The 25,389-nt window shown below is 39.5% G+C and overlaps 1 protein-coding gene across 3 annotated transcripts in view; it reads left to right on the forward strand.

Moving 5' to 3' along the window:
• The window catches only part of Pik3c2a (phosphatidylinositol-4-phosphate 3-kinase catalytic subunit type 2 alpha), a 112,625-nt gene that overhangs the window by 58,779 nt on the left and 28,457 nt on the right, over window positions 1–25,389 (forward strand). For all 3 annotated transcript variants that reach the window (XM_052763112.1, XM_052763111.1, XM_052763113.1), the window contains 11 exons: window positions 90–210; window positions 1,101–1,212; window positions 3,494–3,573; window positions 3,694–3,757; window positions 12,998–13,141; window positions 15,559–15,604; window positions 15,680–15,890; window positions 17,215–17,337; window positions 18,116–18,283; window positions 20,745–20,856; window positions 22,480–22,625. In XM_052763112.1, coding sequence (XP_052619072.1) covers window positions 90–210; window positions 1,101–1,212; window positions 3,494–3,573; window positions 3,694–3,757; window positions 12,998–13,141; window positions 15,559–15,604; window positions 15,680–15,890; window positions 17,215–17,337; window positions 18,116–18,283; window positions 20,745–20,856; window positions 22,480–22,625 — 1,327 coding nt within the window. The remainder of the gene's footprint in view (window positions 1–89; window positions 211–1,100; window positions 1,213–3,493; window positions 3,574–3,693; window positions 3,758–12,997; window positions 13,142–15,558; window positions 15,605–15,679; window positions 15,891–17,214; window positions 17,338–18,115; window positions 18,284–20,744; window positions 20,857–22,479; window positions 22,626–25,389) is intronic.

Raw genomic sequence — 25,389 nt, forward strand, 5'->3', positions numbered from 1 at the left:
CATTATATTTCTGTTATACAGTCTTCTCTTAGATTATAAGTAATATTTAGAGGTAAGCAAAATGAAAATGACAACTAACTCTCTTTCAGTGAGTTCTACTGTAGAAATAGTTATAATGCAAGCCCTTTGCTGGGTACATGATGACTTGAATCAAGTGGATGTTGGCAGCTACGTTCTGAAAGTTTGTGGTCAAGAGGAGATTCTACAGAAGTAAGTTTATTTACTTCCTTATGACTACTGAATGGTATCTTTGGAAATTTTATTCTTAATGCTTTAAATTAGAATTTTTTCAATTTAGATTTATAACCTAAAAATATTTTTGGATGCCGACATGGTGTCACATGCCTTTTAATCCTAGCACTTGGGAGGCAGAGGCTCCGAGGTGGATTTCTGTGAGTTCCAGGCCAGCCAGAGCTACATAGTAAAACCCTGTCCCTAAATTCATTTATTTATAAAATATAAGAAATATATTTGGTTCTATTGTTGAAACTAGTGTTGAGATATGCTGACTCTAAAATAGTGATGGGATTTCAGAAGTAAGAAAGGTATGATACTCTCTTAAGTTTAGTAGCTTCATATGCTAAAAGTTGTAGTCAGTTGGTTAAAAGGGAAATAAAATAACCTCCTAAAAAGTCAGTAGTCACATTTGTAGACTCCATTCTTCTTTGCAGAATGCAGTTACTATATGTGCGCACGTGCACATACACACACACACACACACACACACACACTCTCACACACACACACACACACACACACACACACACACACACACACACACACAGAGAGTCACTGTTACTGTCTTTTACTTGCCTGAAGTAATCATTACATGAACTTTAGTAATTTACTATAGCTTACAATTAGTCCAATTGTTTTAAAGATCTAGGCTTTATACTCCTATCTGCCTCTGTATCTTCTTTCATCTTCACTGACTCACATAGAAAAATTCCTGTCTAAATGTTCACAGTTGGCTTAAAAATAATGTGTTTCACCATTTTCTTCAGTTTTTCATATAGATGCAATTTGTGTTTTACTTTTATTGTCTATAACTTGTGATTTGAATAGAATAATATCGATGGATAATTAATGTATTTTAACAGTAATCATTGCCTTGGAAGTCATGAACATATTCAAAATTGTCGAAAATGGGACACAGAGATTAAACTACAGCTCTTGACCTTCAGTGCAATGTGCCAGAATCTGGCTCGAACAGTAAGTGTGTATAAATTGCATTTAGTGAATCAATAATTCTGAGAGTTGAGAGATTTTCAGTCTGTATGTTTCCCATTTTTTCCTGCACTGGGCTGGGTTGACATATTTGTTGTTTCAAGAAGGAGTCCTCTCAGAAGCTCTTTAGTCATGGAAGTTGAGGTAGCACATTTCTCAGATCTAGAAGTATAAAATGGAAAAGCAAAATGAAAAAATGGAAGTTTGTCTTTTTCTTTCTTTCTTTTTTTTTTTTTTAATGAGAAGGAGATAGTCTCCTGTATCTCAGATTGGCTTTAAACTCACTATATAGCTAAGGATCACCTTGTGCCACCATGACGACCAGTTTTATGCAGTGCTGGAGACTGAGCTGAGGACTTTATGGCAGTCATTCTACTAAATTTGGTACATTCTTAGCCCTTGATTTTTCTTTTCTTTATTTCTTTTTTTTTAAAGAAAAAGCTAAGTTTACCTAGTTCCCTGCAAGAGTGCAGCAGCCATGGGCAGTAACAGAAGAACTGCCTGGCCAAGTCTTATATTTAATGGTCTTACACAAGAGTGAAAATTTCAGGGTTAATTAAGAGGGAACAAAGAAGAAAGGGGTATTGAATACTAAATAAGGGTTTTCAGTTTCTCTTGAATATGTTTGCATAATGTGGAATGTAGGAGAGACTAGTGCTTTTCTCATTGGTGGTAAGCAGAGAATGGGACAAAACTTACTGAGGAACAAAAAAGCAGAAATTCAAACGATCTTGTTTCCATCTAGTTTTTACCCAACCTCTTCCTCCATTGATTATTTGAGACGGGATCTTGCTACATAGCTCTGGCTAGCCTGGGGTTCCTAATATAGACCATACTGACCTCAGATTTGCTGCCATCCCTGGGTTACAGTGTACATTATCTGGCCAAGCTTAGTTTTTGCTTTATTTGTTCATCATAAACTAGATTGAGGAACATTTATCTTTTCCATTTTTTAAGAAATTTATTACATATGTTTGTGTGTGTTTGTGTGCTCAAGTATGCCATGGTATGTATGTGTTTAGGTCAGAAGACAATTTGTGAGAGTTGGTTCTTTCTTTATACCATGTTAGTCCCAAGGATGGAACTTGAATCATTAGACTTGGGGACAAATGCCTTTACCCTCTGAGCCATATTGTTAGTGCTGTAAAATATGAGTTTGTGGCTGGGTAGAGGACTCTGGGGTTAAGAGCATACTGGTTGTTCTTCCAGAGGACCTAGATTTGATTCCCTGTATCCACGTGATAGGCCCACAATCATATATAACTTCAGTTCTAGAGGATTAGCCCACGACCATATGTAACTTCAGTTCTAGGGGATCTGACACCCTCGTCTGACCTCTGAGGTCACCAGGCACACACATGATCCACAGATGCAGACGAAACACCCATACGTATAAAACTTTAAAAGTATTTTTAGTCAGATTTGATGGTATGCTTCTATATAATCCCAGCAAAGAGACAGAAGGGACAAGAGTTCAAGACCAGTTTGAGCTACATGAAACCCTCTCTTTAAAATTAAAGAGGCTGGGGGTGGGGTGGAGGGAGTTGGCGATAGCTCAATGGATAAAGTGATTGAGGGTTTGAGTTGGGATCCCCAGTACCTGTAAATAGCTGAGTATGACAGCATTTCCATAATTCCAGCACTAGGGAGAAAAACATTGACAGATCTCCCAAGCTGGCTGACCAGCCAGTATAGCCATTGGATTAGCTCGAAGTTCAGTGAGAGAGCTTTTCCTCTCTCAGAACATAAGCTGGAGAGCAACAGAGGAAAACATATGACACTTACTTCTGGCCTCTGCATGTGCATACGTGTATACACATATGCAAAAATAAATAAATAATGGAGCATTTAAAGATTTATTTAAATGTTTTCCTGTGGGTATGTATGTGGACCTCATGCATACTTAGTGTTCATAGAAGCCGGAACTGGATATCAGATCCCTTGAAACTGGAATTGCAGATGATTGTGAGCCACCATGTGGGTCCTAGGAAGCAAACCCAGGTCCTCTGCAACAACAGCAAGTATCTTAATCTCTGAGCCGCTCTCCAGCCCCAAATAATGAAACATTTAAAGCAATTAAAATGAATTTTTCTTACTATGACTAACTTTTTGAGTCAATTATAAATAGTGGTTTAGATAGCATTCTGTCTCCAGTTCCCAAAAATTAGTCTAAAGATTTCATCATCTATTTAACTATACTTAATTTCATAGAATGACCAAAGAATTATTGTTCGATTCTTAAACATGTATGTATGTGTTTATTTAGGCAGAAGATGATGAAGCACCTGTGGATTTAAACAAATACTTGTATCAAATAGAAAAACCTTATAAAGAAGTCATGACAAGGTATAGCATTTAAAGCATTCATTTGTAGATTTTCAAGCTTTGTTTGGGGTGTGAATATATTTATTTTCTGTGATCAAAACAACAACTGTGATATAAAGAAATACCTGTTTTTCATTTCAGACACCCTGTTGAAGAACTCTTAGATTCCTATCACAACCAAGTGGAACTGGCTCTTCAAACCGAAGTAAGTTTTAGTATAAGGACTTAAAGATTGTTTCTGTTTTCTCTGAAGTACTCATTTTAAAATTAGATTAAATGTTTTAAAACTATATTCTTGGGCCGGGCGGTGGTGGCGCACGCCTTTAATCCCAGCACTCGGGAAGCAGAGCCAGGCGGATCTCTGTGAGTTCGAGGCCAGCCTGGTCTCCAAAGCGAGTTCCAGGAAAGGCGCAAAGCTACACAGAGAAACCCTGTCTCGAAAAACCAAAAAAAAAAAAAAAAAAAAAAAAAAAACTATATTCTTGGTGTTAGCCACCCACATGGCGGTGGGTGGTGGGTAGTGAGAGCTTTAGAAAAAGAGGAAGCCCAAAGCATCAGAATTTAAAAGCATACTTCAGCTCCAACCAGCATATAAAAGAAAAAGTCAGAAGAGAAGACATAGCAATAGTTAACACCTTTCCAAGTCCTGAGTTAGAAAAGCAGTAAGGCCCAGATGAACCAAACTCATAGGAACTGTCACTGGTAACTTTTTTTTTTTTTTTTTTTTTTTTTTTTGGTGGTTTTTGGTTTTTGGTTTTTGGAGACAGGGTTTCTCTGTGTAGTTTTGGTGCCTGTCCTGGATCTCGCTCTGTAGACCAGGCTGGCCTCGAACTCACAGAGATCCTCCTGGCTGCCTCCCAGTGCTGGGATTAAAGGTGTTTGCCATTGCCGCCCGGCCAGTCTTCCAAATTATTTGCTTTTCCTTCTGTAATCCTCCCTGCCCCCGGATTACAGAACCAAAATAATTTAGAAATAATTCCCTAAATGTAGTGATGTGTCCTGGGTTATATCCTGGAACAGAGCAGGAAAAGGGGTTGGTGGGAACACTGATACAGCTGAGTAAGTCTAGCGTTTACTTGTTTTTATGCCATTGCTCTAGTCTTCATTTTGTCAAGTGCATCATGGTTATACAAGCTGCTGCTTAACTGGTTTATATGGGAACTCTCTGTACTATTTTTGTAACTTCCTATAATTCTAAAATTATTCCAAATGAAAAGTTTACTTTAAAAGTGAAAATAGGACCAGAAAGCAGATGTCAAATTAAAAAAAAAAAAAAAAAAAGGCAAAAAAAGGCTTTTAGAACCAGGTAGTAGAACACATCTTTAATCCCAGCACTTGGTGTAGCTAGAGTTTGTTGTTAGAGTTTTCCTGCCTGACCCACAGTCAGGACAAATCTCTGTCACCCGCCAGTCCCGCAGCCTCTCAGACCCAACCAAGTAAACACAGAGACTTATATTGCTTACAAACTGTATGGCCATGGCAGGCTTCTTGCTAACTGTTCTTACAGCTTAAATTAATCCATTTCCATTAATCTATATCTTGCCACATGGCTCGTGGCTTACCGGCATCTTCACATGCTGTTTCTCATCATGGCGGCTGGCAGTGTCTCTCTGACTCAGCCTTCCACTTCCCAGCTTTATTCTCCTCTTTGTCCCGCCTACACTTCCTGCCTAGCCAATGGCCAAACAGTGTTTTATTTATTGACCAATCAGCAACATATTTGCCATACAGAGCATCCCATAGCAACTTGGAACCAGAGGCAGGTGGATCTCTGAGTTCAAGACCAGCCTAGTCTACAGAGTGAGCTCCAGGAGGGTGAGATCTTGTCTCAAAAGAAAAAAAAGTTAAAAATTATAAACTATAAAGCAAAGTGAGGTTTTTTTTTCAGCTTTATTTACTCATTTTTTTAAATGTATTTATTTTACATACCAACAGCAGTTTCCCCTCCCTCCTCTCATCCTGTTCCATCCTTCCACCTCCTTTCTACTCTTCCCACCCCCATCCAACTCCTCAGAAAGGGTAAGGCCTCCCATGGGAGTTAACAAAGCATGGCATACCAAGTTGAGGCTGGACCAAGCTCCCCCCCCCACCCCCCCCACCCCCGCATCAAGGCTGAGCGAGGTATCCCACCATAGGGAATAGATTCCAAAAGGCCAGCTCATGTGCCAGGGACAGATCTTGGTCCCATGGCTAGGGACCACAAACAGACTAAGCTACACAACTGTCACCCACATTCAGAGGGCTTAGATTGGTCCCTGCAGGCTCCCTAGCAGTCAGTCTAGAGTCTTTGAGCTCCCAAGACCTTGGGTCAGCTGTCTCTGGGTCATGATCTTGACACCCTCCCCTACCCCCACTCCACCCCCATTCATATAATCCCTCCTCCCTCTCTTCAACTTGACTCCCAGAGCTTGGCCCAATGCTTGGCTGTGGATCTCTGCATCTGCTTCCATCAGTTATTGGATGAAGGTTCTATGATGACAATTAGGGTAGTCACCAATCTGACTACAGGAGAAGGCCAGTTCAGGCACCCTCTCCACTGTTGCTAGGAGTCTTAGCTGGGGTCATCCTTGTGGATTCTTGGGAATTTCCCTGGCACCAGGTTTCTCCCTAACCCCGTAATGGCCCTCTCTATCAAGATATCTCTTTCATTGCTCTCCCTCTCTGTCCCTCCCCCAACTTGGGCATTCTGATCCCTCATGTTCCCATCCCCCTCCCACCCCCAACCCCTTCCCTGACCCCAGTTTACCCAAGAGATTTCATCTATTTCCCCTTCCCAGGGCGATCCATGCGTCCCTCTTAGGATCCTCCTTGTTACCTAGCTTCTCTGGGGCTGTGAATTGCAGCCTGGTTGTCTTTTATGAGTGAGTATATACTGTCTTTGTCTTTCTGGGTCTAGATTACCTCACTCGGGATGATTTTTTTCTAGTTCCATCCATTTGCCTGCAAATTTCATGATAACATTGTTTTTTACCGCTGAGTGTACTCCATTGTGTAGATGTACCACATTTTCTTTACCCATTCTTTGGGTGAGGGGCATCTAGGTTGTTTCCAGGTTCTGGCTATTATGAATAGTGCTGCTGTGAACATTGTTGAACAAATGTCTTTCCTGCACATAGCTCCTGAGTGCATTATAGGCATGTACCACCATTCAAAGACTTACCAAATTCACAGAGCTCTACCAGCATCACCCTAGTCCAGTTTTAGAGCATTTCCGTGTACTGATTTGCAGTCACCCCTCTTTCCAGTGCTAGCCTCAAATAATCACTGAGCCAATTCCTGTCTCTTTCATAGTTTCTTCTTCTGCACATTTCTTGTAAATGGAATGTAGTGATTTTTCTGTGTTTTGCTTTTTTAAATACCAAACCCTTTTTTGTAGTATCTATTTGTGGTTTGTACCTTTCAAAAAAATTTTTTTTTGCATTGTGTAGTATGTTGTATGATATAGTGTGTGTGTGTGTGTGTGTGTGTGTGTGTGTGTGTGTGTGTGTGTATATATGTATGTGTGTGTGTGTGTGTGTGTGTGTGTGTGTGTGTGTGTGTGTGATTTGAAAGAAAATGACTCCCAAACAGAGTGGCAGTATTGGGAGGTGTGGCTTTGTTAGAGGAAGTGTGTCACTGTGTAGGCGGGGCTTTGAGGTCTCATATATGCTCAAGCCATGTCCAGAATTGGAGCTCACTTCCTGTTGCCTGTGAATCAAAGATGTAGAACTCTCATCTCCTCCTCCAGCACCATGGCTACTTGCATACTGTCATGTCCCATCACCATGATAATTGACTGAACCTCTGAACTGTGAGCCACCCAGTTAAATTATTTTCCTTTATAAGAGTTGTTGTGGTCATGTGGTCTCTTCACAGCAGTAGAAACCCTAAGATTGTGTGTGTGTGTGTGTCCCAGAACTGAAGTTAAAGTGGTTGGGAGCCACCTCACATGGGTGCTGGGAACCAAACTCAGGTCCTCTGCGAGAGCAGTACACTTTCTTAACCCTTGAGCCATCTCTACAGCCCTACACCCACTTTTTTACATGGATGCTAAAGATTCCAAACTCAGGTCCTCATGCTTGCTCAACAGGCTTTACCAACTTAGCAATCTCCCTAGCCCTACCAATGGTTCCTTTTTATTGAATACTATTCCATTGAATGGCTGCAGCACATTTTGTCTGTACAATGTGTATAACCTGCTGTAGAGAACATACCACCTATCAGTACTAATGTTTATCAGTCACTGGCCATCAAGGCAGTGTACTAGATTGTTTTGCTTTTGAGGTGGGGTCTCATTTAGCCCCAGTTGCCTGGCCTTGAATTCTTGCTCTTCATGCCTCCACCTCCTACATATTGAGACTACAGACTTGCGTGCACATGTGTATACACACAATTGAACCCAGGCTGACACATGCTGGCACTTGGCTGGAGCTGCATCACTAGCTTCTGTGCTAGCTGCTTGAATAAGAAATCTAAATAATCATTAGTGAAAGAGCAAAAGATGGTTTATCCTTTTTAGTAAAAGGATTCTTTTCTTAAAAAAACTTTAATTTTTAAATTATTTGTTTATTTTATGTGTATGGTTGTTTTGCCTGCTTCAGTGTGTGTTCACTGTGTGCATGCCTAGTGCCTGCGAGTCTCGAAGAGGGTGTTGGATCCCTGGGGACTGGAGTTACAGACAGTTGTGAGCTGCCATGTGGTTACCAGGAATCAAACTCAGGTCCTCTAGAAGAGTAGCCAGTGCTCCTAACTGCAGTGCCATCTCTGCCAGCCTATAAAAGAGGATTCTAAGGCCAGAATTGACATACAGTAGCTCATATACCAAATCCAGCCTGCTGCCTGTTTTTATAAAGTTTTTGTCTCTTATTTATTGTCTGTCTTCACCCTTAAAAGGCTAAAATTGAATCTCACCAGAGGATGACTCACAAAATAGAAAATATATACTTAACTAATGTTAATTTGTTTGCTTGTTTTGTGTTTGGTTTGGTTTTGAGACAATCTTGATATTGCCTCCTCAGACTTTTAAGTCACTGTAATAGATGTTGTATTAGTTAGGGTTTTTCTTGCTGTAAAGAGACACCACGACTACAGCAACTCTTATAAAGAAAACATTTAATTGTGGTGGTGGCTTATAGTTTCAGAGGTTCAGTCCATTATCATGACAGGTAGTATGGTAGCATTCAGGCAGACATGGTACTGGAAAAATAGCCAAGAGTCCTATATCTTGCAGGCAACAACAGGAAGTCGGCTGACAGTCACACTGAGGGAAGCTTGAGCAAAGGAGACCTTAAAAGCCTGCCCCCACAGTGACACTTCCTCTAACAAGGCCACACCTTCTAATAGTGCCACTCCCTTTGGGGGCCATTTTCTTTCAAACCACCACATATGTCTATCACCATGCTTGACAATTAGTAGCTTAGGGGATGGCAGTAGTAGGGGGCAGGGTTTTCCTGTCCTTGTTATATAGCCTTGGATGGCCTGGAACTCACTGTGTAGACCAGGCTGACCTCAGACTTTTGACTCTTACCTTTGCTTCCCAAGTACTGGTGTTACAGATAAATGCCACCATACCTGGATACTTAATGGTCTTTTAAAGAAACTTTGCTAGTCTTTATGGGTTCAGAAGTTACAGATGTAAAAAAGCAATTGCCATGACTGGGCTATAGAGAAATGAACAGTTTAGGACATATTAGGATAAAGCCTCTCCCTAGACTCTTTGAAGAGTATATGGCTACCACAGGAAGATAGAGGCTGTCCATGGTAAAGAAACCTCCCAAAGAACTTTAGCCAGAGCTGCCAGCTAAAAAGAACATGGTCTGAGGGTACAGGTAGGGCTGGTCCTTGAGAACCACTGAGTTCTCACAGTGAATTGAAAGAAATGAATAAATGCATACTGGACTGGAACCCAGCATGGAAGTGTCTATCCCTTTTGTTCGGTGGTTAAAGTGTCCTTTTAGTGCCCTCTAGTGACAAAAAAAATGTTATCGTGAGTTTAGTTTCTGGCTCTACAAAGCAGAGTAAAAGAAGGGTGGGTTTAGAACTATTGGACTATGTTAGAGTAATGGAGGGTAGTGCAAGACAGTGTCACAAGCCTTCAAATTGGAAAGGTTTTTACATGAAGGTGAGTTAAAAGAAACAAATATAAATAACTTGAAAGTTGATCTTCAATTCAGGTCCCGAGAACTGCACAGTAATTGGGTAATTAAGAAAATGAGATGAGGGGCTGGAGAGATGGCTCAGAGGTTAAGAGCACTGACTGCTCTTCCAGAGGTCCTGAGTTCAATTCCCAGCAACCACATGGTGGCTCACAACCATCTGTAGTGAGATCTGGTGCCCTCTTCTGGTGTGCAGGCATACATGCTGTATACATAATAAATAAATCTTAAAAAAAAAAAAAAAAAAAAGAAAATGAGATGATCTCACTTACGCTTGAAGGTGAAAGGAGCATTTGGCTTATGGTAGCCAAGCCTCAATAATAGAAAAAAAAATACTAAAAGGGAAGATGCAGTGCTTAGTTGCAGCCTTTCATAATACTTAGTATAAAAGTATAGCATGAATATTTTATGAATCTTTAAGCCGTGTATAAGGCACAGTCACAGTAACTCAGGAGGAAGAGAGAGGATCCCTTGAGCTTATGAATTTGAGAACCAGTCTAGGCAATATAGTGAGTCCCAGCCTAAGAGAAGGAAGAAGGATCTATGAATGTGTTTGTTGCTCAAGTTTTTAAAACTACATTTTGTACATGAGTATCTGTATGTACAGGTGCATGTGTATGTGCAGGCCAGAGGATAACCTCAGGCATCATTCCTCAAGCATGTTGTCCACTTTTCCTTTGAGCCAGGGCTTGAGCTCACCAAGTAGGCTAGTATGGCTGTCTTAGTTCCTGTTGATTGCTATGAAGAAATACCATGACCAAGGCTACTTACAAAGGAAAGTATTTAATTGAGGGCTTGCTTACAGTTTCAGAGGGTTAGCCCATGACTGTCATGGGGAGCATGGCAGCAGGCAGGCAGGCAGGCATGGTGCTGGAGCAGTAGCTGAGAGCTCACATTATCTACAAGTTGCAGATAGACAGAGAGAATGAGACACTGAGCCTGATGTGGGCTTTTGAAACCTCACAGCCCATTCCAGTGACACACCTCTTCCAACAAGGCCATACCTGCCAATCCAATAGTCCACCATTCAGGAACCAGACACTGAAGTATATTAGCCTATGTGTACCATAAACATTTAAACCACCACAGTGGCTGACCAGGTAGCCTTGGGTTCACCTATCTCCTCAGCTCTGGGATTATAGTCATATACCACTATGCCTAGCTTTTTTTGTGGGTTCTTAGGGTTGAACAAAGATCTTCATGCTTGCAAGGATTGCACTGTACTGACTGAGCTATTTCTGTAGCACTAAAAATTTATGGCTGACACATAATAATTTCATATATTTATGATATATAATGTGATATTTCAGTGCATGTATAAAATGAGTAATGATCCATGCCAAGGCAAGGTACTCCAGCAATCCTGTCACTACACAGCCTGGAGAATTTATACATTTGAGGTCAGCCTGGGTTATATACTGAGACATTGTCATAAAAACAATAATTAGTTAACTAATATACGTAATGATAAAGGCAGAGCTCACCCCGGTGATATACTTCCTCCAACAAGGCTGCACACTCCTTTCCAACAGTTCTACTCCCTAGTGACTAAGCATTCAAATATATGAACCTATGGGGACCATTCTTAGTCAAACCACCACAAGTGCCTAGTACCCACATCAGGTAGGTCACAACCACCTGTCAGATCCAACACTCTCTTCTGGCCTCTGCTGATACACATGTGGCATTCACTTACATGGATATACAACACACACACAAATAAAAATAAATACAAATTTTTTTAAGTGGTGAAGGACCTCAGCATGGTCTCCGATGGCAAAACAGACCATCAAAATCAACACAGCCCTCTGCCACAGCACAGGCCACAGACACCATCTATGGTCCGTGCTGTCGCTAGATCCATGTAGAGGTCCATGATCCATGCTCCCACTGACTGAAGGGCAGTGGTGTTGATGGCTACAGACTTGCAGTTGAGAGTCTGGAGGGCTCCTATGATGGCCCCTACCCTCCCCCATGCCCAAGGGAGAAAAATAGCTTAGACAGGAAGCCATCCAAAACTCTTAAAAATTATGATAGGGATGCTGAGGTCTAGCTCTCCACAGTTGGGGATGGGGGTGGACCTGGGAGGACTGGGATATGGATGTGATCAGGGTACATTGTGTGAAAGTGTCCAGATGGTCAGTAGGGATACTGTGTTGGAAAAAAGAAAAAGGAAGGAAAGGAGGGAGGAAGGAAGGAAGGAAAGCAAGCTGACCCAGCAATGCTACAGCAACCTTATTTAAAAAAAAAAAAAAAAAAAAAAACTTAAGGATTTCTTATTTTGTGGTTTTTTTTGTTGTTGTTGTTTTTAAGATTTGTGTGTGTGCATGTGCATGTGGGGGTGCACATACCTGCATGCATGTGGAGTTCCTCAGAGCCAGTTATAGGCATTTGTGGGATGCTCAGCTTGTGTGAGTGATGGGATCCAAACTTAGGTCCTTATGACTGAGTAAAAAGGCTCTTATTTTGTTTGTTTGGTTGATTTTTGTTTTTTTAGGCAGGGTCTCTCTGTGCAGCCCTGACTATTCTGGAGCTTGTTATCTAGACCTCAAACTCAGAGATCATCTGCCGCAGCAAGGGCTCTTAACCACTGAGCCATCTCTTTAGCCCCTTGAGAATTTTCTGTTTATTTTGTTTGTTAGAATTTAGTGTTTTTGGTTTTTCGAGACAGGGTTTCTCTGTGTAGCTTTGCGCCTTTCCTGGATCTCGCGCCGTAGACCAGGCTGGCCTCGAACTCACAGAGATCCGCCTGCCTCTGCCTCCCGAGTGCTGGGATTAAAGGCGTGCACCACCACCGCCTGGCAGAATTTAGTTTTTAATGCAAGGTTTTTTGGTTTTTTTGGTGTGGTTTTTTTTTTTTTTTTTTTTTTGCAGAAGAGAAGGTTGTTTTCAACATGAAAATTATTTCCAAGTGAGAATTTAAAAGATAAATCTACTTGTACTTATTTTTTAGATTTATTTCATTTTAAATGTATGAGTATTTTGCCTGGATATATGTATGTATACCACATGTGTGCCAGATCTAGTTTTAAAAAATGATTTAGTAATCTGTTCCTAATTTGTTTTCTTTTAATTCTAATATGAAGTTAGTAGCATTTGCACATGAATAGTTGTGTCAAAGTGAAAACTATGCCTTGCTTTAGTACATTTCACAATATACCATATAATTGAGAAGCTGTCTCATTTATTTTCTTTTTCAGTAGAGAATATCTATTCTTAGAATTGTCAAAAATATCTAGCTTCTGACTTCATCTTTGACATGGGTCCCACATTGTACTTAGTTATTTTTATTTTACTTTTCATTTTTAAAGAACCAGCACCGAGCTGTCGATCAAGTAATTAAAGCTGTAAGAAAAATCTGTAGTGCTTTAGATGGGGTGGAGACCCCCGCTGTTACAGAAGCGGTGAAGAAGCTAAAGCGAGCAGTTAACCTTCCAAGGAACAAGAGTGCTGACGTGAGTATTTATATGGGCTTAAGTGACTGCCTGTCACTTCAGCAGGAGGATGCTCGCCTCTTGGTAGACAAAATATTGTCATTTTAACTTTGGCTTTTACTTTTGAGTTTATTGAATTGCTTCATTGGTGAGGTAGGGATTCCTTGCTGAAATGATGGAAGAGCTTTGTGAACATTGTCATCAAATAGTGGGTTCAAATTGCTTTTCTTCTATGGGTGAGGCCTCTGGCAATTTAGAGAGCCTACAGAGAGAGTAGTGGCTGCCAGTCCTCTCTTAATGGAAATGTCCATGTTCATTAGTCATGCCCTTGTCTTGTGGAAGTGGCCTTGCCTTAGAAGCAGCCAGATGTTGAGCCTTCTATTATGCTATATGTCAACTTTTAATAAAACCCTGATAATTCCTTCCATGGGGCCTTAATAAATTTAGTCCATAGAAACGTTTATGTCTTTGATTGGAAGGAGTAAAGAAAAAGTGAATCTCACAAGCTACTTTACATTTAAAGGAGAAGCTATGTCTTTGGCCTGCTCCTCTGTGTCTAGATGCTCACAAGTCTACTCATTTTGAAAGAAATTCTAGCTACATGATACTCTTTGGGTTTCCTTTTTGTTTTCTGTTTGTTTTATTGTTCGTTGGTTGGGGTTTTATTTTGGGGGTGACTATCAGTCACCATAGACCCTAATGCCTGAAGTGGCTGTTCTTTTTTTTGGTTTTTTCGAGACACGGTTTCTCAGTGTAGTTTTGGTGCTTGTCCTGGATCTCGCTCTGTAGACCAGACTGGCCTCGAACTCACAGAGAACCTCCTGGCTCTGTCTCCCGAGTGCTAGGATTAAAGGTGTGCGCCACCCCACCCGGCTTCCAAACTTTTTTTTTTTTGTGGCTGTTCTTTATACTCCTTTATCAAATGAAGGAGCAGTAAAGTGTAGTTGAGAGAGGAGTATATCTTAAATAATTATATATAAGAATTTCCTTCAATCACCAAATGGTAATAGAGTTTAGATACTGTTCTTTAAGTACATCACTTTCATGGTAGTGAAAAATACTGTACTGTTACAAAATAATTATTCAATTCATTTAAATGAAAGGATTGATTTGTTCTTTTTCCATAGTAAGTTTTAGGTACTCTGATTTGTTTGACTTCTTGAGACAGAGTCTCATATTTTGCAACTTACTATAATTTAGCCAAGGAAGTCCTGGAACTTCTGTCCTGCTTTTATTCACAGGTGCTGAGATTGTAGGCATGAACTACCATGCTTGCTTTTTGTTTCTTTCTTTGAACCAAGGTCTCACTCTGGCCCAGGCTGGCCTTGAACTTGCTATATTCCTCCTTCCTCAGCTTCCCAGATGCTGTAATTACAGGCATGAACTCCCACTCCAGCTTGCCTTAATTTTCTTAATATTAAAAATCATTTGTTGTCAGGCATAGTGGCCCATACCTTTAATCCCAGAACTTGAGAGGCAGAGGCAAGCAGATCTCTGAGTTCTAGGCTAACCAGGGCTACATAGTCTCAAAAAGAAAAAAAAAGGTTATGTTTACTTAGGTTTATGTTTTCACTTTTTGTTTGTTAATTAGTTTGCATTTGTGTGTGTTTATGTGGGTATATTCACGTGATTCAGATATTCATGTGAGTATATGCATATGAGTTGGGGATGGGCACATGTCCGTGTGGAGACTGGAGGTCCACATCATGTATCAACTACTCTCCACTCCTTTTGCAGAACCTAAAGCTCATCAATTTAGCTAGATTAACTGGCCAGTGAGCTCCAGGGTCCACTGTCTATCTCATACCCTCTCACTCCCCTGTGCTAGCATGATAGACTAGCTTTTAGCTGGGTGCAGGGGATTTTAACTCATGCTTCTTGGCAGTTATTTTATGGATTAAGGCATTTTTCATAGCCCTTCATTTCTTTGCTTACTATTTTAGTAATTTTTCAGACATGTTCGGCAGATTTCTTCTGAGAAGGGTTTCTTTGACATTTAAAGAAATGTATCAAAAGTAAAGTTTATTTAAAACAAAAGCAAAGGGGGCTGGAGAGATGGCTCAGCGGTTAAGAGCACTGGCTGCTCTGCCAGAGGTCCTGAGTTCAATTCCCAGCAACCACATGGTGGCTCACAACCACCTGTAATGCGATCTGGTGCCCTCTCCTGGCCTGCAGGGATACATGCAGACAGGAAATTGTATACATAAGAAATAAATAAATCTTTAAAAAAAAAAAAAAAAAAAAAAAAAAAACAAAAGCAAAGGCCCAGTGTGGTGATACACTCCTATTATCCCATCATTTTGGATGTGAATCAGGAGTTTAGCAAGTTTGAGACCAACCTGGGCTACACAAGACCTTGTCTCAAAAAAGGAAGAAAAAGTAAACATTTTATATTAAATTATGGTCAATTTCTGACTAATTGATGTATGTGTATACAGGTGACTTCGTTATCTGGAGGAGATACTAGCAAGAACTCAACTAGGGGTATGTCTTTAGATTCTTTATATTTTGGCAGTGATTTTTGCTTTTTCAGAGAATTAACACTTTGTTTCAATATAGGCTCACTGAATCCTGAAAATCCTGTTCAAGTAAGCATGGATCACTTATCGGCAGCAATTTATGATCTTCTCAGGCTCCATGCACATTCTAGTAAGAGTTCTGCAGTCTGTCCTCAAAGTAGCAGGAGCATCAAGGAAGCGTGGACTGCAGCAGAGCAGCTCCAGTTTACTGTCTATGCTGCACACGGAATTTCCAGTAACTGGGTGTCAAAGTAAGTAGCTGCTTAAAGGACATGCACAGCTGTACCCAGAACCTACGCTAATCTTAATTTTCTTTGTTTAAATGGATGATACAAAGATCATTGAGTACCCTTGTACCTTTGTGGTTTTAATAAAATTATAGAGCTATCTGAAGTTATTGTAGTGAAAAACATCATTTCTATGACATGAAAAAAGAGCAAAAGAGCCAGGTGTGGTGGTGTACCCAAGAGGCAGAGGCAATCTGATCTTTGAGTTCAAGGCTAGCCTGCTCTACATACAGAGCTAGCTCCAGGATAGCCAGAGCTACACAGAGAAACCCTATCTCGGGGACAGGGAAGGCAAGAAATATATGATGAAACTGACAAGCAAAGTGTTATTTAAAAGATGAATTAACTTAAGATTGCTGGGCTCTTCTGCCTTCCCTTTACAATCAAGGTAATTTGAAACAGAATGTAATGGGACTAGAATTTGGGCCCCATCCCCCATTAATAGCTCACAGTCTACTAATTGCTAGTCTTTGAATTCTACAAGAGCATATTTCTTCTACTAAAGTTTTGATAAAGGTTTTCCTCTTTTGCTTTTTTTTTCCCTTTTGTCAATATCTTTTTTTTTTTTTTAAGATTTATTTATTTATTATGTATACAGCATGTATGACTGCAGGCCAGAAGAGGGCACCAGATCTTGTTACAGATGGTTGTGAGCCACTATGTAGTTGCTGGGAATTGAACTCAGGACCTCTGGAAGAGCAGTCAGTGCTCTTAACCTCTGAGCCATCTCTCCAGCTCCTTCCTTTTGTCAATATCTTTAAAGCATAGCATTTTGGGGGGCAATTTTAATTTATTTTGGAATTAATATAAACTTAAAAGTCTGAAATGAATATTTTTATTGAAATAGGTTCATAATGGCTTAGTGCTATAAAGTCTCATGAAGAGTTACCAAACAAAAATTCCACTTGAATAAAGCTTCAGATTAAAATGATGGTGTGACTTGAAAGTGATTTTTGTTTTTGTTGTTTTTTTTTTTTCTTTTGTTTGTTTGTTGGTTGGTTGGTTTTGGTTTTTTGAAGCAGAGTAGTCCTGGCTTATTTTACTTGAATGTCATTACAGTCCCCTTCAGACCGACACTTAGGGGCATATGCTCCCTCTCTACTCCTTTTGTTACACCTCTTCTTTGTTTCTGTAGAATTTGCAAAGGTTAAATTTCAGATGGATTTTAAAAAATAAAATGAATGGTGACCAGTTTGTTATAGTTTGTTACTTGGGGAAAAATTACTAATGTACTTGTATTAGATAATTATTGCTAACCTAGAAATCAAATTAAGCTTTCTTTTCTTAGTTATGAAAAATACTACTTGATATGTTCCCTGTCTCACAATGGGAAGGATCTTTTTAAACCTATTCAATCAAAGAAGGTTGGCACGTACAAGAATTTCTTCTATCTTATTAAATGGGATGAACTGTAAGTGGAATTTTTTGCTTTTATAATTATTTCACTGTGCCCTGTTCTTTAATTTTTCAAATGTATACATTATTTTATATTATTATCTCCATTGAAACCCAATAAATTTTTACTAATATGTTAAAATATCTTCTACACAAAATTCTATAAAACAAACTGAAATTAACATGAAAAATTCTGAAATATTCCTTTAAACCTCTATATTTTAACATTGCAATGACGTGGTATTCTTTCTAGACTTTGTATTGCCAAAGATAGAAATTTACCCAGAACTCTCGAAGCGGTGTTTAATAAACTGCTTACTTAGGTGTTTTACTATATACTAACACTGTACAAGAATCTAGCTCTTGATTAACAGACAGCCAAGCTAAATCTTAAATCTGTGTACATGATGATATTCTGTAACATAAATGTTTTTAAATACTGTTTTTATTTTTTAACAGAAAACTCATAATTATTTGGGTAAATAGCTAGTTACAGAACTAAGGTCTAATTTTATTTTGTCTGATTATCGAACTGTGTATCTTTAGGTACTTAGACATTTTTACAGAAAGAACCATTACATTTTTGAAGTTTTATGCTGATAATGAAATTTAAGACTTAACAATACAAGTTAGCCATACTTGCTACTTAGCTAAAAGTTACTCAAAACTATTGTTTTATAAGTGAAATAAAACACTTAAAATTAACCAGTCTTCATTAAATGATTACTAAGCCTCACTTTTAATTTGATTTTTTTTTTAACACCAATGAATATTTTTTTTTTTCTGCCCCATAGAATCATTTTTCCTATCCAGATATCACAGTTGCCATTAGAGTCAATTCTTCATCTTACTCTGTTTGGAATTTTGAATCAGAGCAGTGGAAGTTCACCTGATTCTAATAAACAGAGAAGGGGGCCAGAAGCTTTGGGCAAAGTTTCTTTAACTCTCTTTGACTTTAGACGGTGAGTATTACTGAATTGTGATAGTGAGTTCTAGGACACATCTCTGCATCATACACAGGCTAGGGATGGGGTGGAAACAGTGACACACATGAGCTTTGAGGAAAGCAAAGCAGTTACTCTGCTGTAGTCTCAATGCAGTCTGGAGGATGGTAGGCAGAGGATGGCTTGCCACTTACTGTTCCAGGGAAAAAGCAGTATTCAACAACAGTTGTTTCTGTAAAGTATATTATGACAGAATGCCATGGCTCTATCAGTTTTTCTTGATACTAATAGAACTCTATTTACCCTATTTCCTGCCTTTCTCCATTTTCAGAGATGTGACAGGATTGAACTATTCTGACTCACTAACCAGTCCTTAATGTCATGGGCCCTTGGTCTAAGAATTCTAAACATCTTCCTGTGGACAGTAACCTATTTGTGCAGGTGGAGGCCCAAGTACAACCATGATTGCCTTCATCCAGGACACCATCCACCTTATTTCTGAGGCATAGGGTCTCTCATTGCCTGGGGCTTGTCAATTAGAGATCCAGGATCCCACCTATGTCTGCTTCCCTCAGCACTGGGATTGAAAGTGTACACTGGCATACCTAGTTTTTCTTTTCTTTTCTTTTTTTCTTTCTTTTTTCTTTTTTTAAGAATTTATTTATGTATACATTGTTCTGTCTGCATGCCAGAAAAGGGCACCAGATCTTATTATAGATGGTTGTGAGCCACCATGTGGTTGGTGGGAATTGAACTCAGGACCTCTGTAAGAGCAGCCAGTGCTCTTAACCTCTGAGCCATCTCTCTAGCCCCCTAGCTTCTTAATGTGAGTTCTAGAGATCTAACTTAGGTTCCTATGCTTATAGGGCAAGCACTTACCAACTGAATCATCTCCTACCTGAAATTGTTTGTTTTTTGAAAAATACAAAATAGTTTAAAAATGAAATAATGTAATGACAGTTTGTAGTTTATCCCCTGGAGTCACAAGTGGTTGTGAGCTGCCCAGCGTGAGTCCTAGAAACCAAACTAAGGTCATCTGGAAGGGTAGCAAGTGCTCTTAACCACTGAGCTATCTTTCCAGCCTTTATACATTTATACATAAAAAGTTTTAAAGATTAATCTTGGAAAAAAGAAATTTTACCCATGTAATGATTTATCAAAGTCTGTAAGTAAATGTTTTCAGTACACCATAAGTTGGTAGTTGAGGGTAAGGATCAGCATATATGAGCCCCACTGCCTTTTTTTTTTTTTTTTTTTTAATAGTGTATGTGTGTGGAGGTAAGAGAACAGTTTGCAGGAGTCAGTTCTCTCCTTCTACCATGAGAGTCTTTGGAATTGATTACAGGTTGTCAGCCTTTACATGCTAAGACATCTCACCAATCCCCAATGCCTATTTTTAATATGTATTTTGTTACAATATATCATATAACATATTCACTTACCTATTATTCATAGCCACTTTGTATTACTGTAGCCAAATGGAGACTTTGTAACAGAGATTGCTAGTGCTGAGATGAAGCGTGTACGACCATGTTCAGCCTTTTAAATTTTATTTATTCATTTATGTTTAGGTATGTTTATTTCACTTTATGCATATGAACATTTTGCTCATATGTGCGTCCGTGTACCATGGACTTGCATGGTGACTACAGAGATCAGAAGAGTGTTGGATTCCCTGGACCTAGAGTTACGGGCAGTTGTGAGCCACCGTGTGGGTGCTGAGGATTAAACCTGGGCCCTCTGCAAGAGCAACCAGTGCTCTAAGCCACTGAGCCAACTCTCTAGCCCTTAATTTTTATTTAATTTTTTTTTCAGGTAGGAAGTTACTACGTAGGCCAGACTTATGGTTCTCCTGCTCCAGCCTCCTGAATACTGAAACTACTAAAAATTTATTGTTTAATCTTTTAGAGAAAAAAATTTATTGAGTAGTGCTCAAATATAACTTACCTCAAGTGATTTGTGTGTCAATGCAAAGCAGTTACTGATTTTCTTGGCGTGTACTTCTTATTCTAAGGGTTAAAATCAGGATGCAGTTCTGCAATCCCAAACCCTGACCTTGAAGTCACAGTCTCTCAAGAAAACTTTGAAAGTAATTTTTTTCACTTTCCTTTTTACAGGATGTTTTGGGGGACAGTGGTTGTCCTTATACCGTCTATGTTCTGTCCTCAATGCCATTCTTTCTAAGATGCATTTTTTTAGTCTCCCTTTCTTTGTTCCCATCCCACACTTTAATAGTTTTAATTATTTCTTTTCACTTATTTTACATACTGACTACAGCTTCTCCTCCCTCCTCTCCTCTGATTCCCTCCCCCCTTAATATTTTACCTAACTTCTCAGTACAATATGACAACTGACTCCTCCTAATATGTTCTTAAAGGCTATACTGTTTTTACTAATATTTTAAGTTGATTATCATGATGTATTGTGAGTTTGGGATTTTTAAAATGAAAATCACAGTATTCTTTTTGTGTTCATGAAGGTTTTTAACATGTGGAACAAAACTTCTCTACCTTTGGACTTCATCACATACAAATCCTATACCTGGAGCAAGCCCCAAAAAAGGCTATGTCATGGAACGAATTGTGCTACAGGTAATGGTGGTTCTTGATACATGGAGAGGCTTCACTGTGAATGTCTTTGTAAAAAGTGTTTGTGTAAACCATTACTTGGGTTGTTAGTAAAGAAGCCTGATTAATCTTGTTTTAATTTCAGAGGCTGTCTCCAGTTTCAGTGTTATAAAACCATTTCCTAGGCCCGCTCTCCAGTGTGCTGTGTAGCTGGTGTGGGACAGGGCAAAAGATCTTAATCTTCAGATCTAAGGTTTTGTTTCCTTCAGTATCATTAATCATTCTCCACTGGAATGATCATGATTAGATGACCTTAATTTTGGTTTTTCTATGCATAAGTTAAATAAGATAGGCTTTAACAAGATTTCTCATGCCCTTTCAAAATTAAAGTGCCATGAATTGTATTGTTTTCTAATTTGTCAGCTTTTAACGTCTAGGATTGTGTATGCTAATAATGTGCTTCCTAGTAATTAATTTGCATTTCTATTCTCAATTTTGCTTCGAATAATCTAAGTTAAAATGTCAAATAAAGGGATATTAAACAATCTGCTTGTATTTCAGGGCAAATGTCATATTAGAAGTCCACCAGATAATATAATTATAAATTGCTTAAGTGGATAATATAAGCAAATTAATTTTAAAAATAATGATGTCTTTCATAAAATTACATTAAAATCTATAACTGAAGCTTACTCTGGTGGTGAGGACAAGGGAGAGCTGGAGAGCTGACCAACCCTGCAAACTATCCAGGCCCTGAACCAGGGTTTTGAGTTGGCCTACCCCAACATCTACCCCATCTGTGATCTGCTGGAACACATGAAGGGGTTGGTTCTGCAGACCCAAAGCTACAGGATCTCCATGATACAGGGCAACAACAGAATATCCAAGAGGAGTCCCAGTGAGGGCCCAGCATCAATAGCATAGCAGAAACCAGAGGCTTCGAACCAGACCAATGACTCTTTGCAATGAACACTTGCAAGTAAAGATACATGGACAAAGGGTTTACTGCATGACTCACTGTATCACAATGCAGCTGCCTTGATGAGATTATTTTCCTCTTAAATTTTATTTGCTTTTATTTTAGGGGGGAGGTTGCAAGAGCAGAGTATGGATACAAAGAGACAGGGAAATGAATAGGATCGAGATGCATGATGTGAAAGACACAAAGAATAAATAAAAAGAAAGTTTAAAAAGAAAAAAAAATTCCAGTTTCTGAAAGAGTAGAACATGCCCTGTATCTATCTCAAGAAATATGTACATGCTTTTGAGAATGACCGACTGTTGGTAAAAGAAGAAAAGAGAAAAGAAGCACCAGCTTTATACTTAATATAAACTTACCTAGATTGTTTTGAAAACTCAGTTTCCTGAAAGACAAAGATGCTAATAGGAAAAGTGGATTATAATTGGGCATTGGTAGTGCATGCCTTTAATTGCAGCATTCGGGAGGCAGAGGCAGGCAGATCTTGAGTTCGAGGCCAGCCTGGTCTACAGAACAAGTTCCAGGATAGCCAGGGTACACAAAGAAACCCTGTCTCAGAAGAAAGAAAAGAACAAACAATAACAACAACAACAACACACACGCACACGCACACACACACACACACACGCACGAACACAAAGCTCAGTGATTTCTGTTAATTTTTTCAGGTTGATTTTCCTTCTCCTACATTTGACATTGTTTATACATCTCCTCAAATTGATAGAAACATTATTCCACAGTACAAGTTGGAAACACTGGAGAATGATGTAAAGGGAAAACTTCTGGATATTCTTCACAGAGACTCATCATTTGGGTATGTTTGTTTATTCTTTCTTGGGAATCTCCTGTGGTGTAAAGTTCAGGTTAATGGCTTAATATTACAGCCCATGATTTAGAAGCGCTCTCAATACGGAGGAGGCTGTACAGGGCTGAGAATGCAGCATGATGCGGAGGAGGCTGTACAGGGCTGAGAATGCAGCATGATGCGGAGGAGGCTGTACAGGGCTGAGAATGCAGCATGATGCGGAGGAGGCTGTACAGGGCTGAGAATGCAGCATGATGCCAGCGCTGCCAATGAAAGACTGTGGCTACATACAAATCAGGGAATTATACAATGTATTTCTGTAATGCATGCGTGTGTAGCCATGTGGAGAGAGGTCAACAGGGGTGGGGGTTTTTGTTGGGTTTTTTTTGTTGGGTTTTTTTTTGGATTTATTTATTATGTGTACAGTGTTCTGCCTATATGTCTGCCTGCAGGCCAGAAGATGGCACCAGATCTCATTATGGATGGTTGTGAGCCACCATATGGCTGCTGAGAATTGAACTCAGGACCTCTGGAACAGCAGCCAATGCTCTTAACCACAAAACCATCTCTCCAGCCCCCAGGGTGTCTTCCTCTCTGTCTCTTTAACTCATTTCTTTGAGACAGACTCTTACTGAACCCGGAGCTTGCTGAATGACTAGGCTGGCTGGCCAGGGAGCTTTAGGGGTCCTCTTATCTCTTCATTCCCAATACTGGGGTTACAGATGCATACTGTCACACCAAAGTTTTATGTTAGTACTAGTGGTCTGATCTCAGGTCCTCATGTTTGCACAGCAGACACTTTATCCACTGAGCCATTACCCAGACCATTTTTACTATATGTGTGTACATGTATGTGCATATAGAGTACAGACGTCAACATTAAGTATCTTCCTTAATCACTTCCCTTCTTATTTTTTGAGACAGGGTCTATGACTGAATCTGGAGCTTGTCAGCAAGTTGAATAGACTGGCTGGCCACCAGGCCCTAAGAATCTACTTGTCTCCACCTCTAGTACCAGCTATTTTAAAACAAAACATATCAGTGCTAGGAATTGAATTCAAGTCCTTATACTTGGGTAGCAAGCACTTTCCCAACTGAGCCGTCTTCCAGTCTTTCCTGTATTATCAAAGCAAACGGGCTGAGAGATAGATTTATAATAGGTACCAGTTGATTAATTTGCTTAACCTATAAAGAACCTTTTCATAGGCCAACAAGGTTGTGCTTGCCAGTCAAGGCTGGTCACCTGAGTTTAATCTTACAGCATACATGAAAGTGAAAGGAAAGCACAGACACCAAAAGTTATCATCTGACTGCCACACATGCTTCATGGCATACATACCCAAGCATACTTTGTATACACACACACACACACACACACACACACACACACACACACACACACATACACACACAGCCAATAGATTTTTTAAAGAACCTTTTATGTCAGTAAACAACTAAGTAGTATCAGAAAGGGATGAACAGGAAGTTCTTTGGGAAAGAACTTTAATGCCTCTCAGACCTCTTAGAAGACAAACCCTTAGTAAAAATTAGATATAAATTAATATGTCATATCTTATATCCAAGTGGCAAAAATTTAAAATCATCATCCTATGAAGCTAGGTTGAAAATACATTTACACACAGAGAATTATTTTATGGGCAAGATATTTAAAGGCCACATCTCTTTTGAAGAGCAGTTTAACAAAATCTGTAGATGTTATAATGTGTATACACTATAAGCCAGCAGTACTGCTTCCTAGCGTAAAGTAGAGAGAACCCTCATATTTCCTTATGGAAACCAAAAATGTTCTTTATGATACTCATTTGGGTTGCTAAAAACTGATGGTTAATGTCTGTTGATGGAAATTATATTATCCAGTTAACAACAGTGACTATTAAGGAGAATATATCTATACATATTAGTACATTATATACTAGATGGAGAAACCAAGCAGCAGATGAGGATAATGTTACCACCAACACAAAGGAAATAAAATCTAAAACACCCATGTGGATAGTTCTGTATGACTAGACTATCTCTAGAAGCATAGCACTTGCTTGTCTGTAAAATTAGGAAGACTTCTGTCTAAGTTAGGGTTACTGTTGCTATGATGAAACACCATGATCAAAAGCAAGATGGAGAGGACAAGCTTTATTTGGTTTACACTTCCATATCACTGTTCATCACTGAAGGAAGTCAGGACAGAAATTCAAACAGGTCAGGAACCTGGAGGCAGGAGCTGATGCAGAGGCCATGAAAGGGTGATGCTTACTGGCTTGCTCCTCATGGTTTGCTCAACCTGCTTTCTTATAGAACCCAAGACCACCAGCCCAGTAATGGACCCACCCACAATGGGTGGGGCTGTCCCTCATCCATCACTACTTAAGAAAATGCTCTATGGGCTTGTAATTAACTATAGCTTGTGTCAAGTTGACTTAAAACTAGCCAGCACATCTTCTTTAGGTGCTTTTTGTCACATTTGTGGGATTTTTTATCCTGCACATGAGATGAATACTTTTCACAGATATGCTATATGCACAAAGATGAGTGGGTGAGCCAGATGTGCTGTTGCACACCTGTAAGCCTAACATACGCAACGGAAGCAGGAGGAACAGGAGTTTGAGGCCAGCCTGGGCTATATAAGAAACCACCTCAAAAAGAATGAGTAAGCGAGTGGTTGAACTCTGAGTTTGAGGCCAGCCTGGTCTACATAGTGAGTTCCAGGACAGCTAGAGCAACACAGTGAAATCCTCTCTCAAAAAAACAAAAATAA

Source organism: Peromyscus californicus, unplaced genomic scaffold, assembly GCF_007827085.1.
Source record: "Peromyscus californicus insignis strain IS unplaced genomic scaffold, ASM782708v3 Scaffold_4__1_contigs__length_199733344, whole genome shotgun sequence".
Taxonomy (NCBI): Eukaryota; Metazoa; Chordata; class Mammalia; order Rodentia; family Cricetidae; genus Peromyscus; species Peromyscus californicus.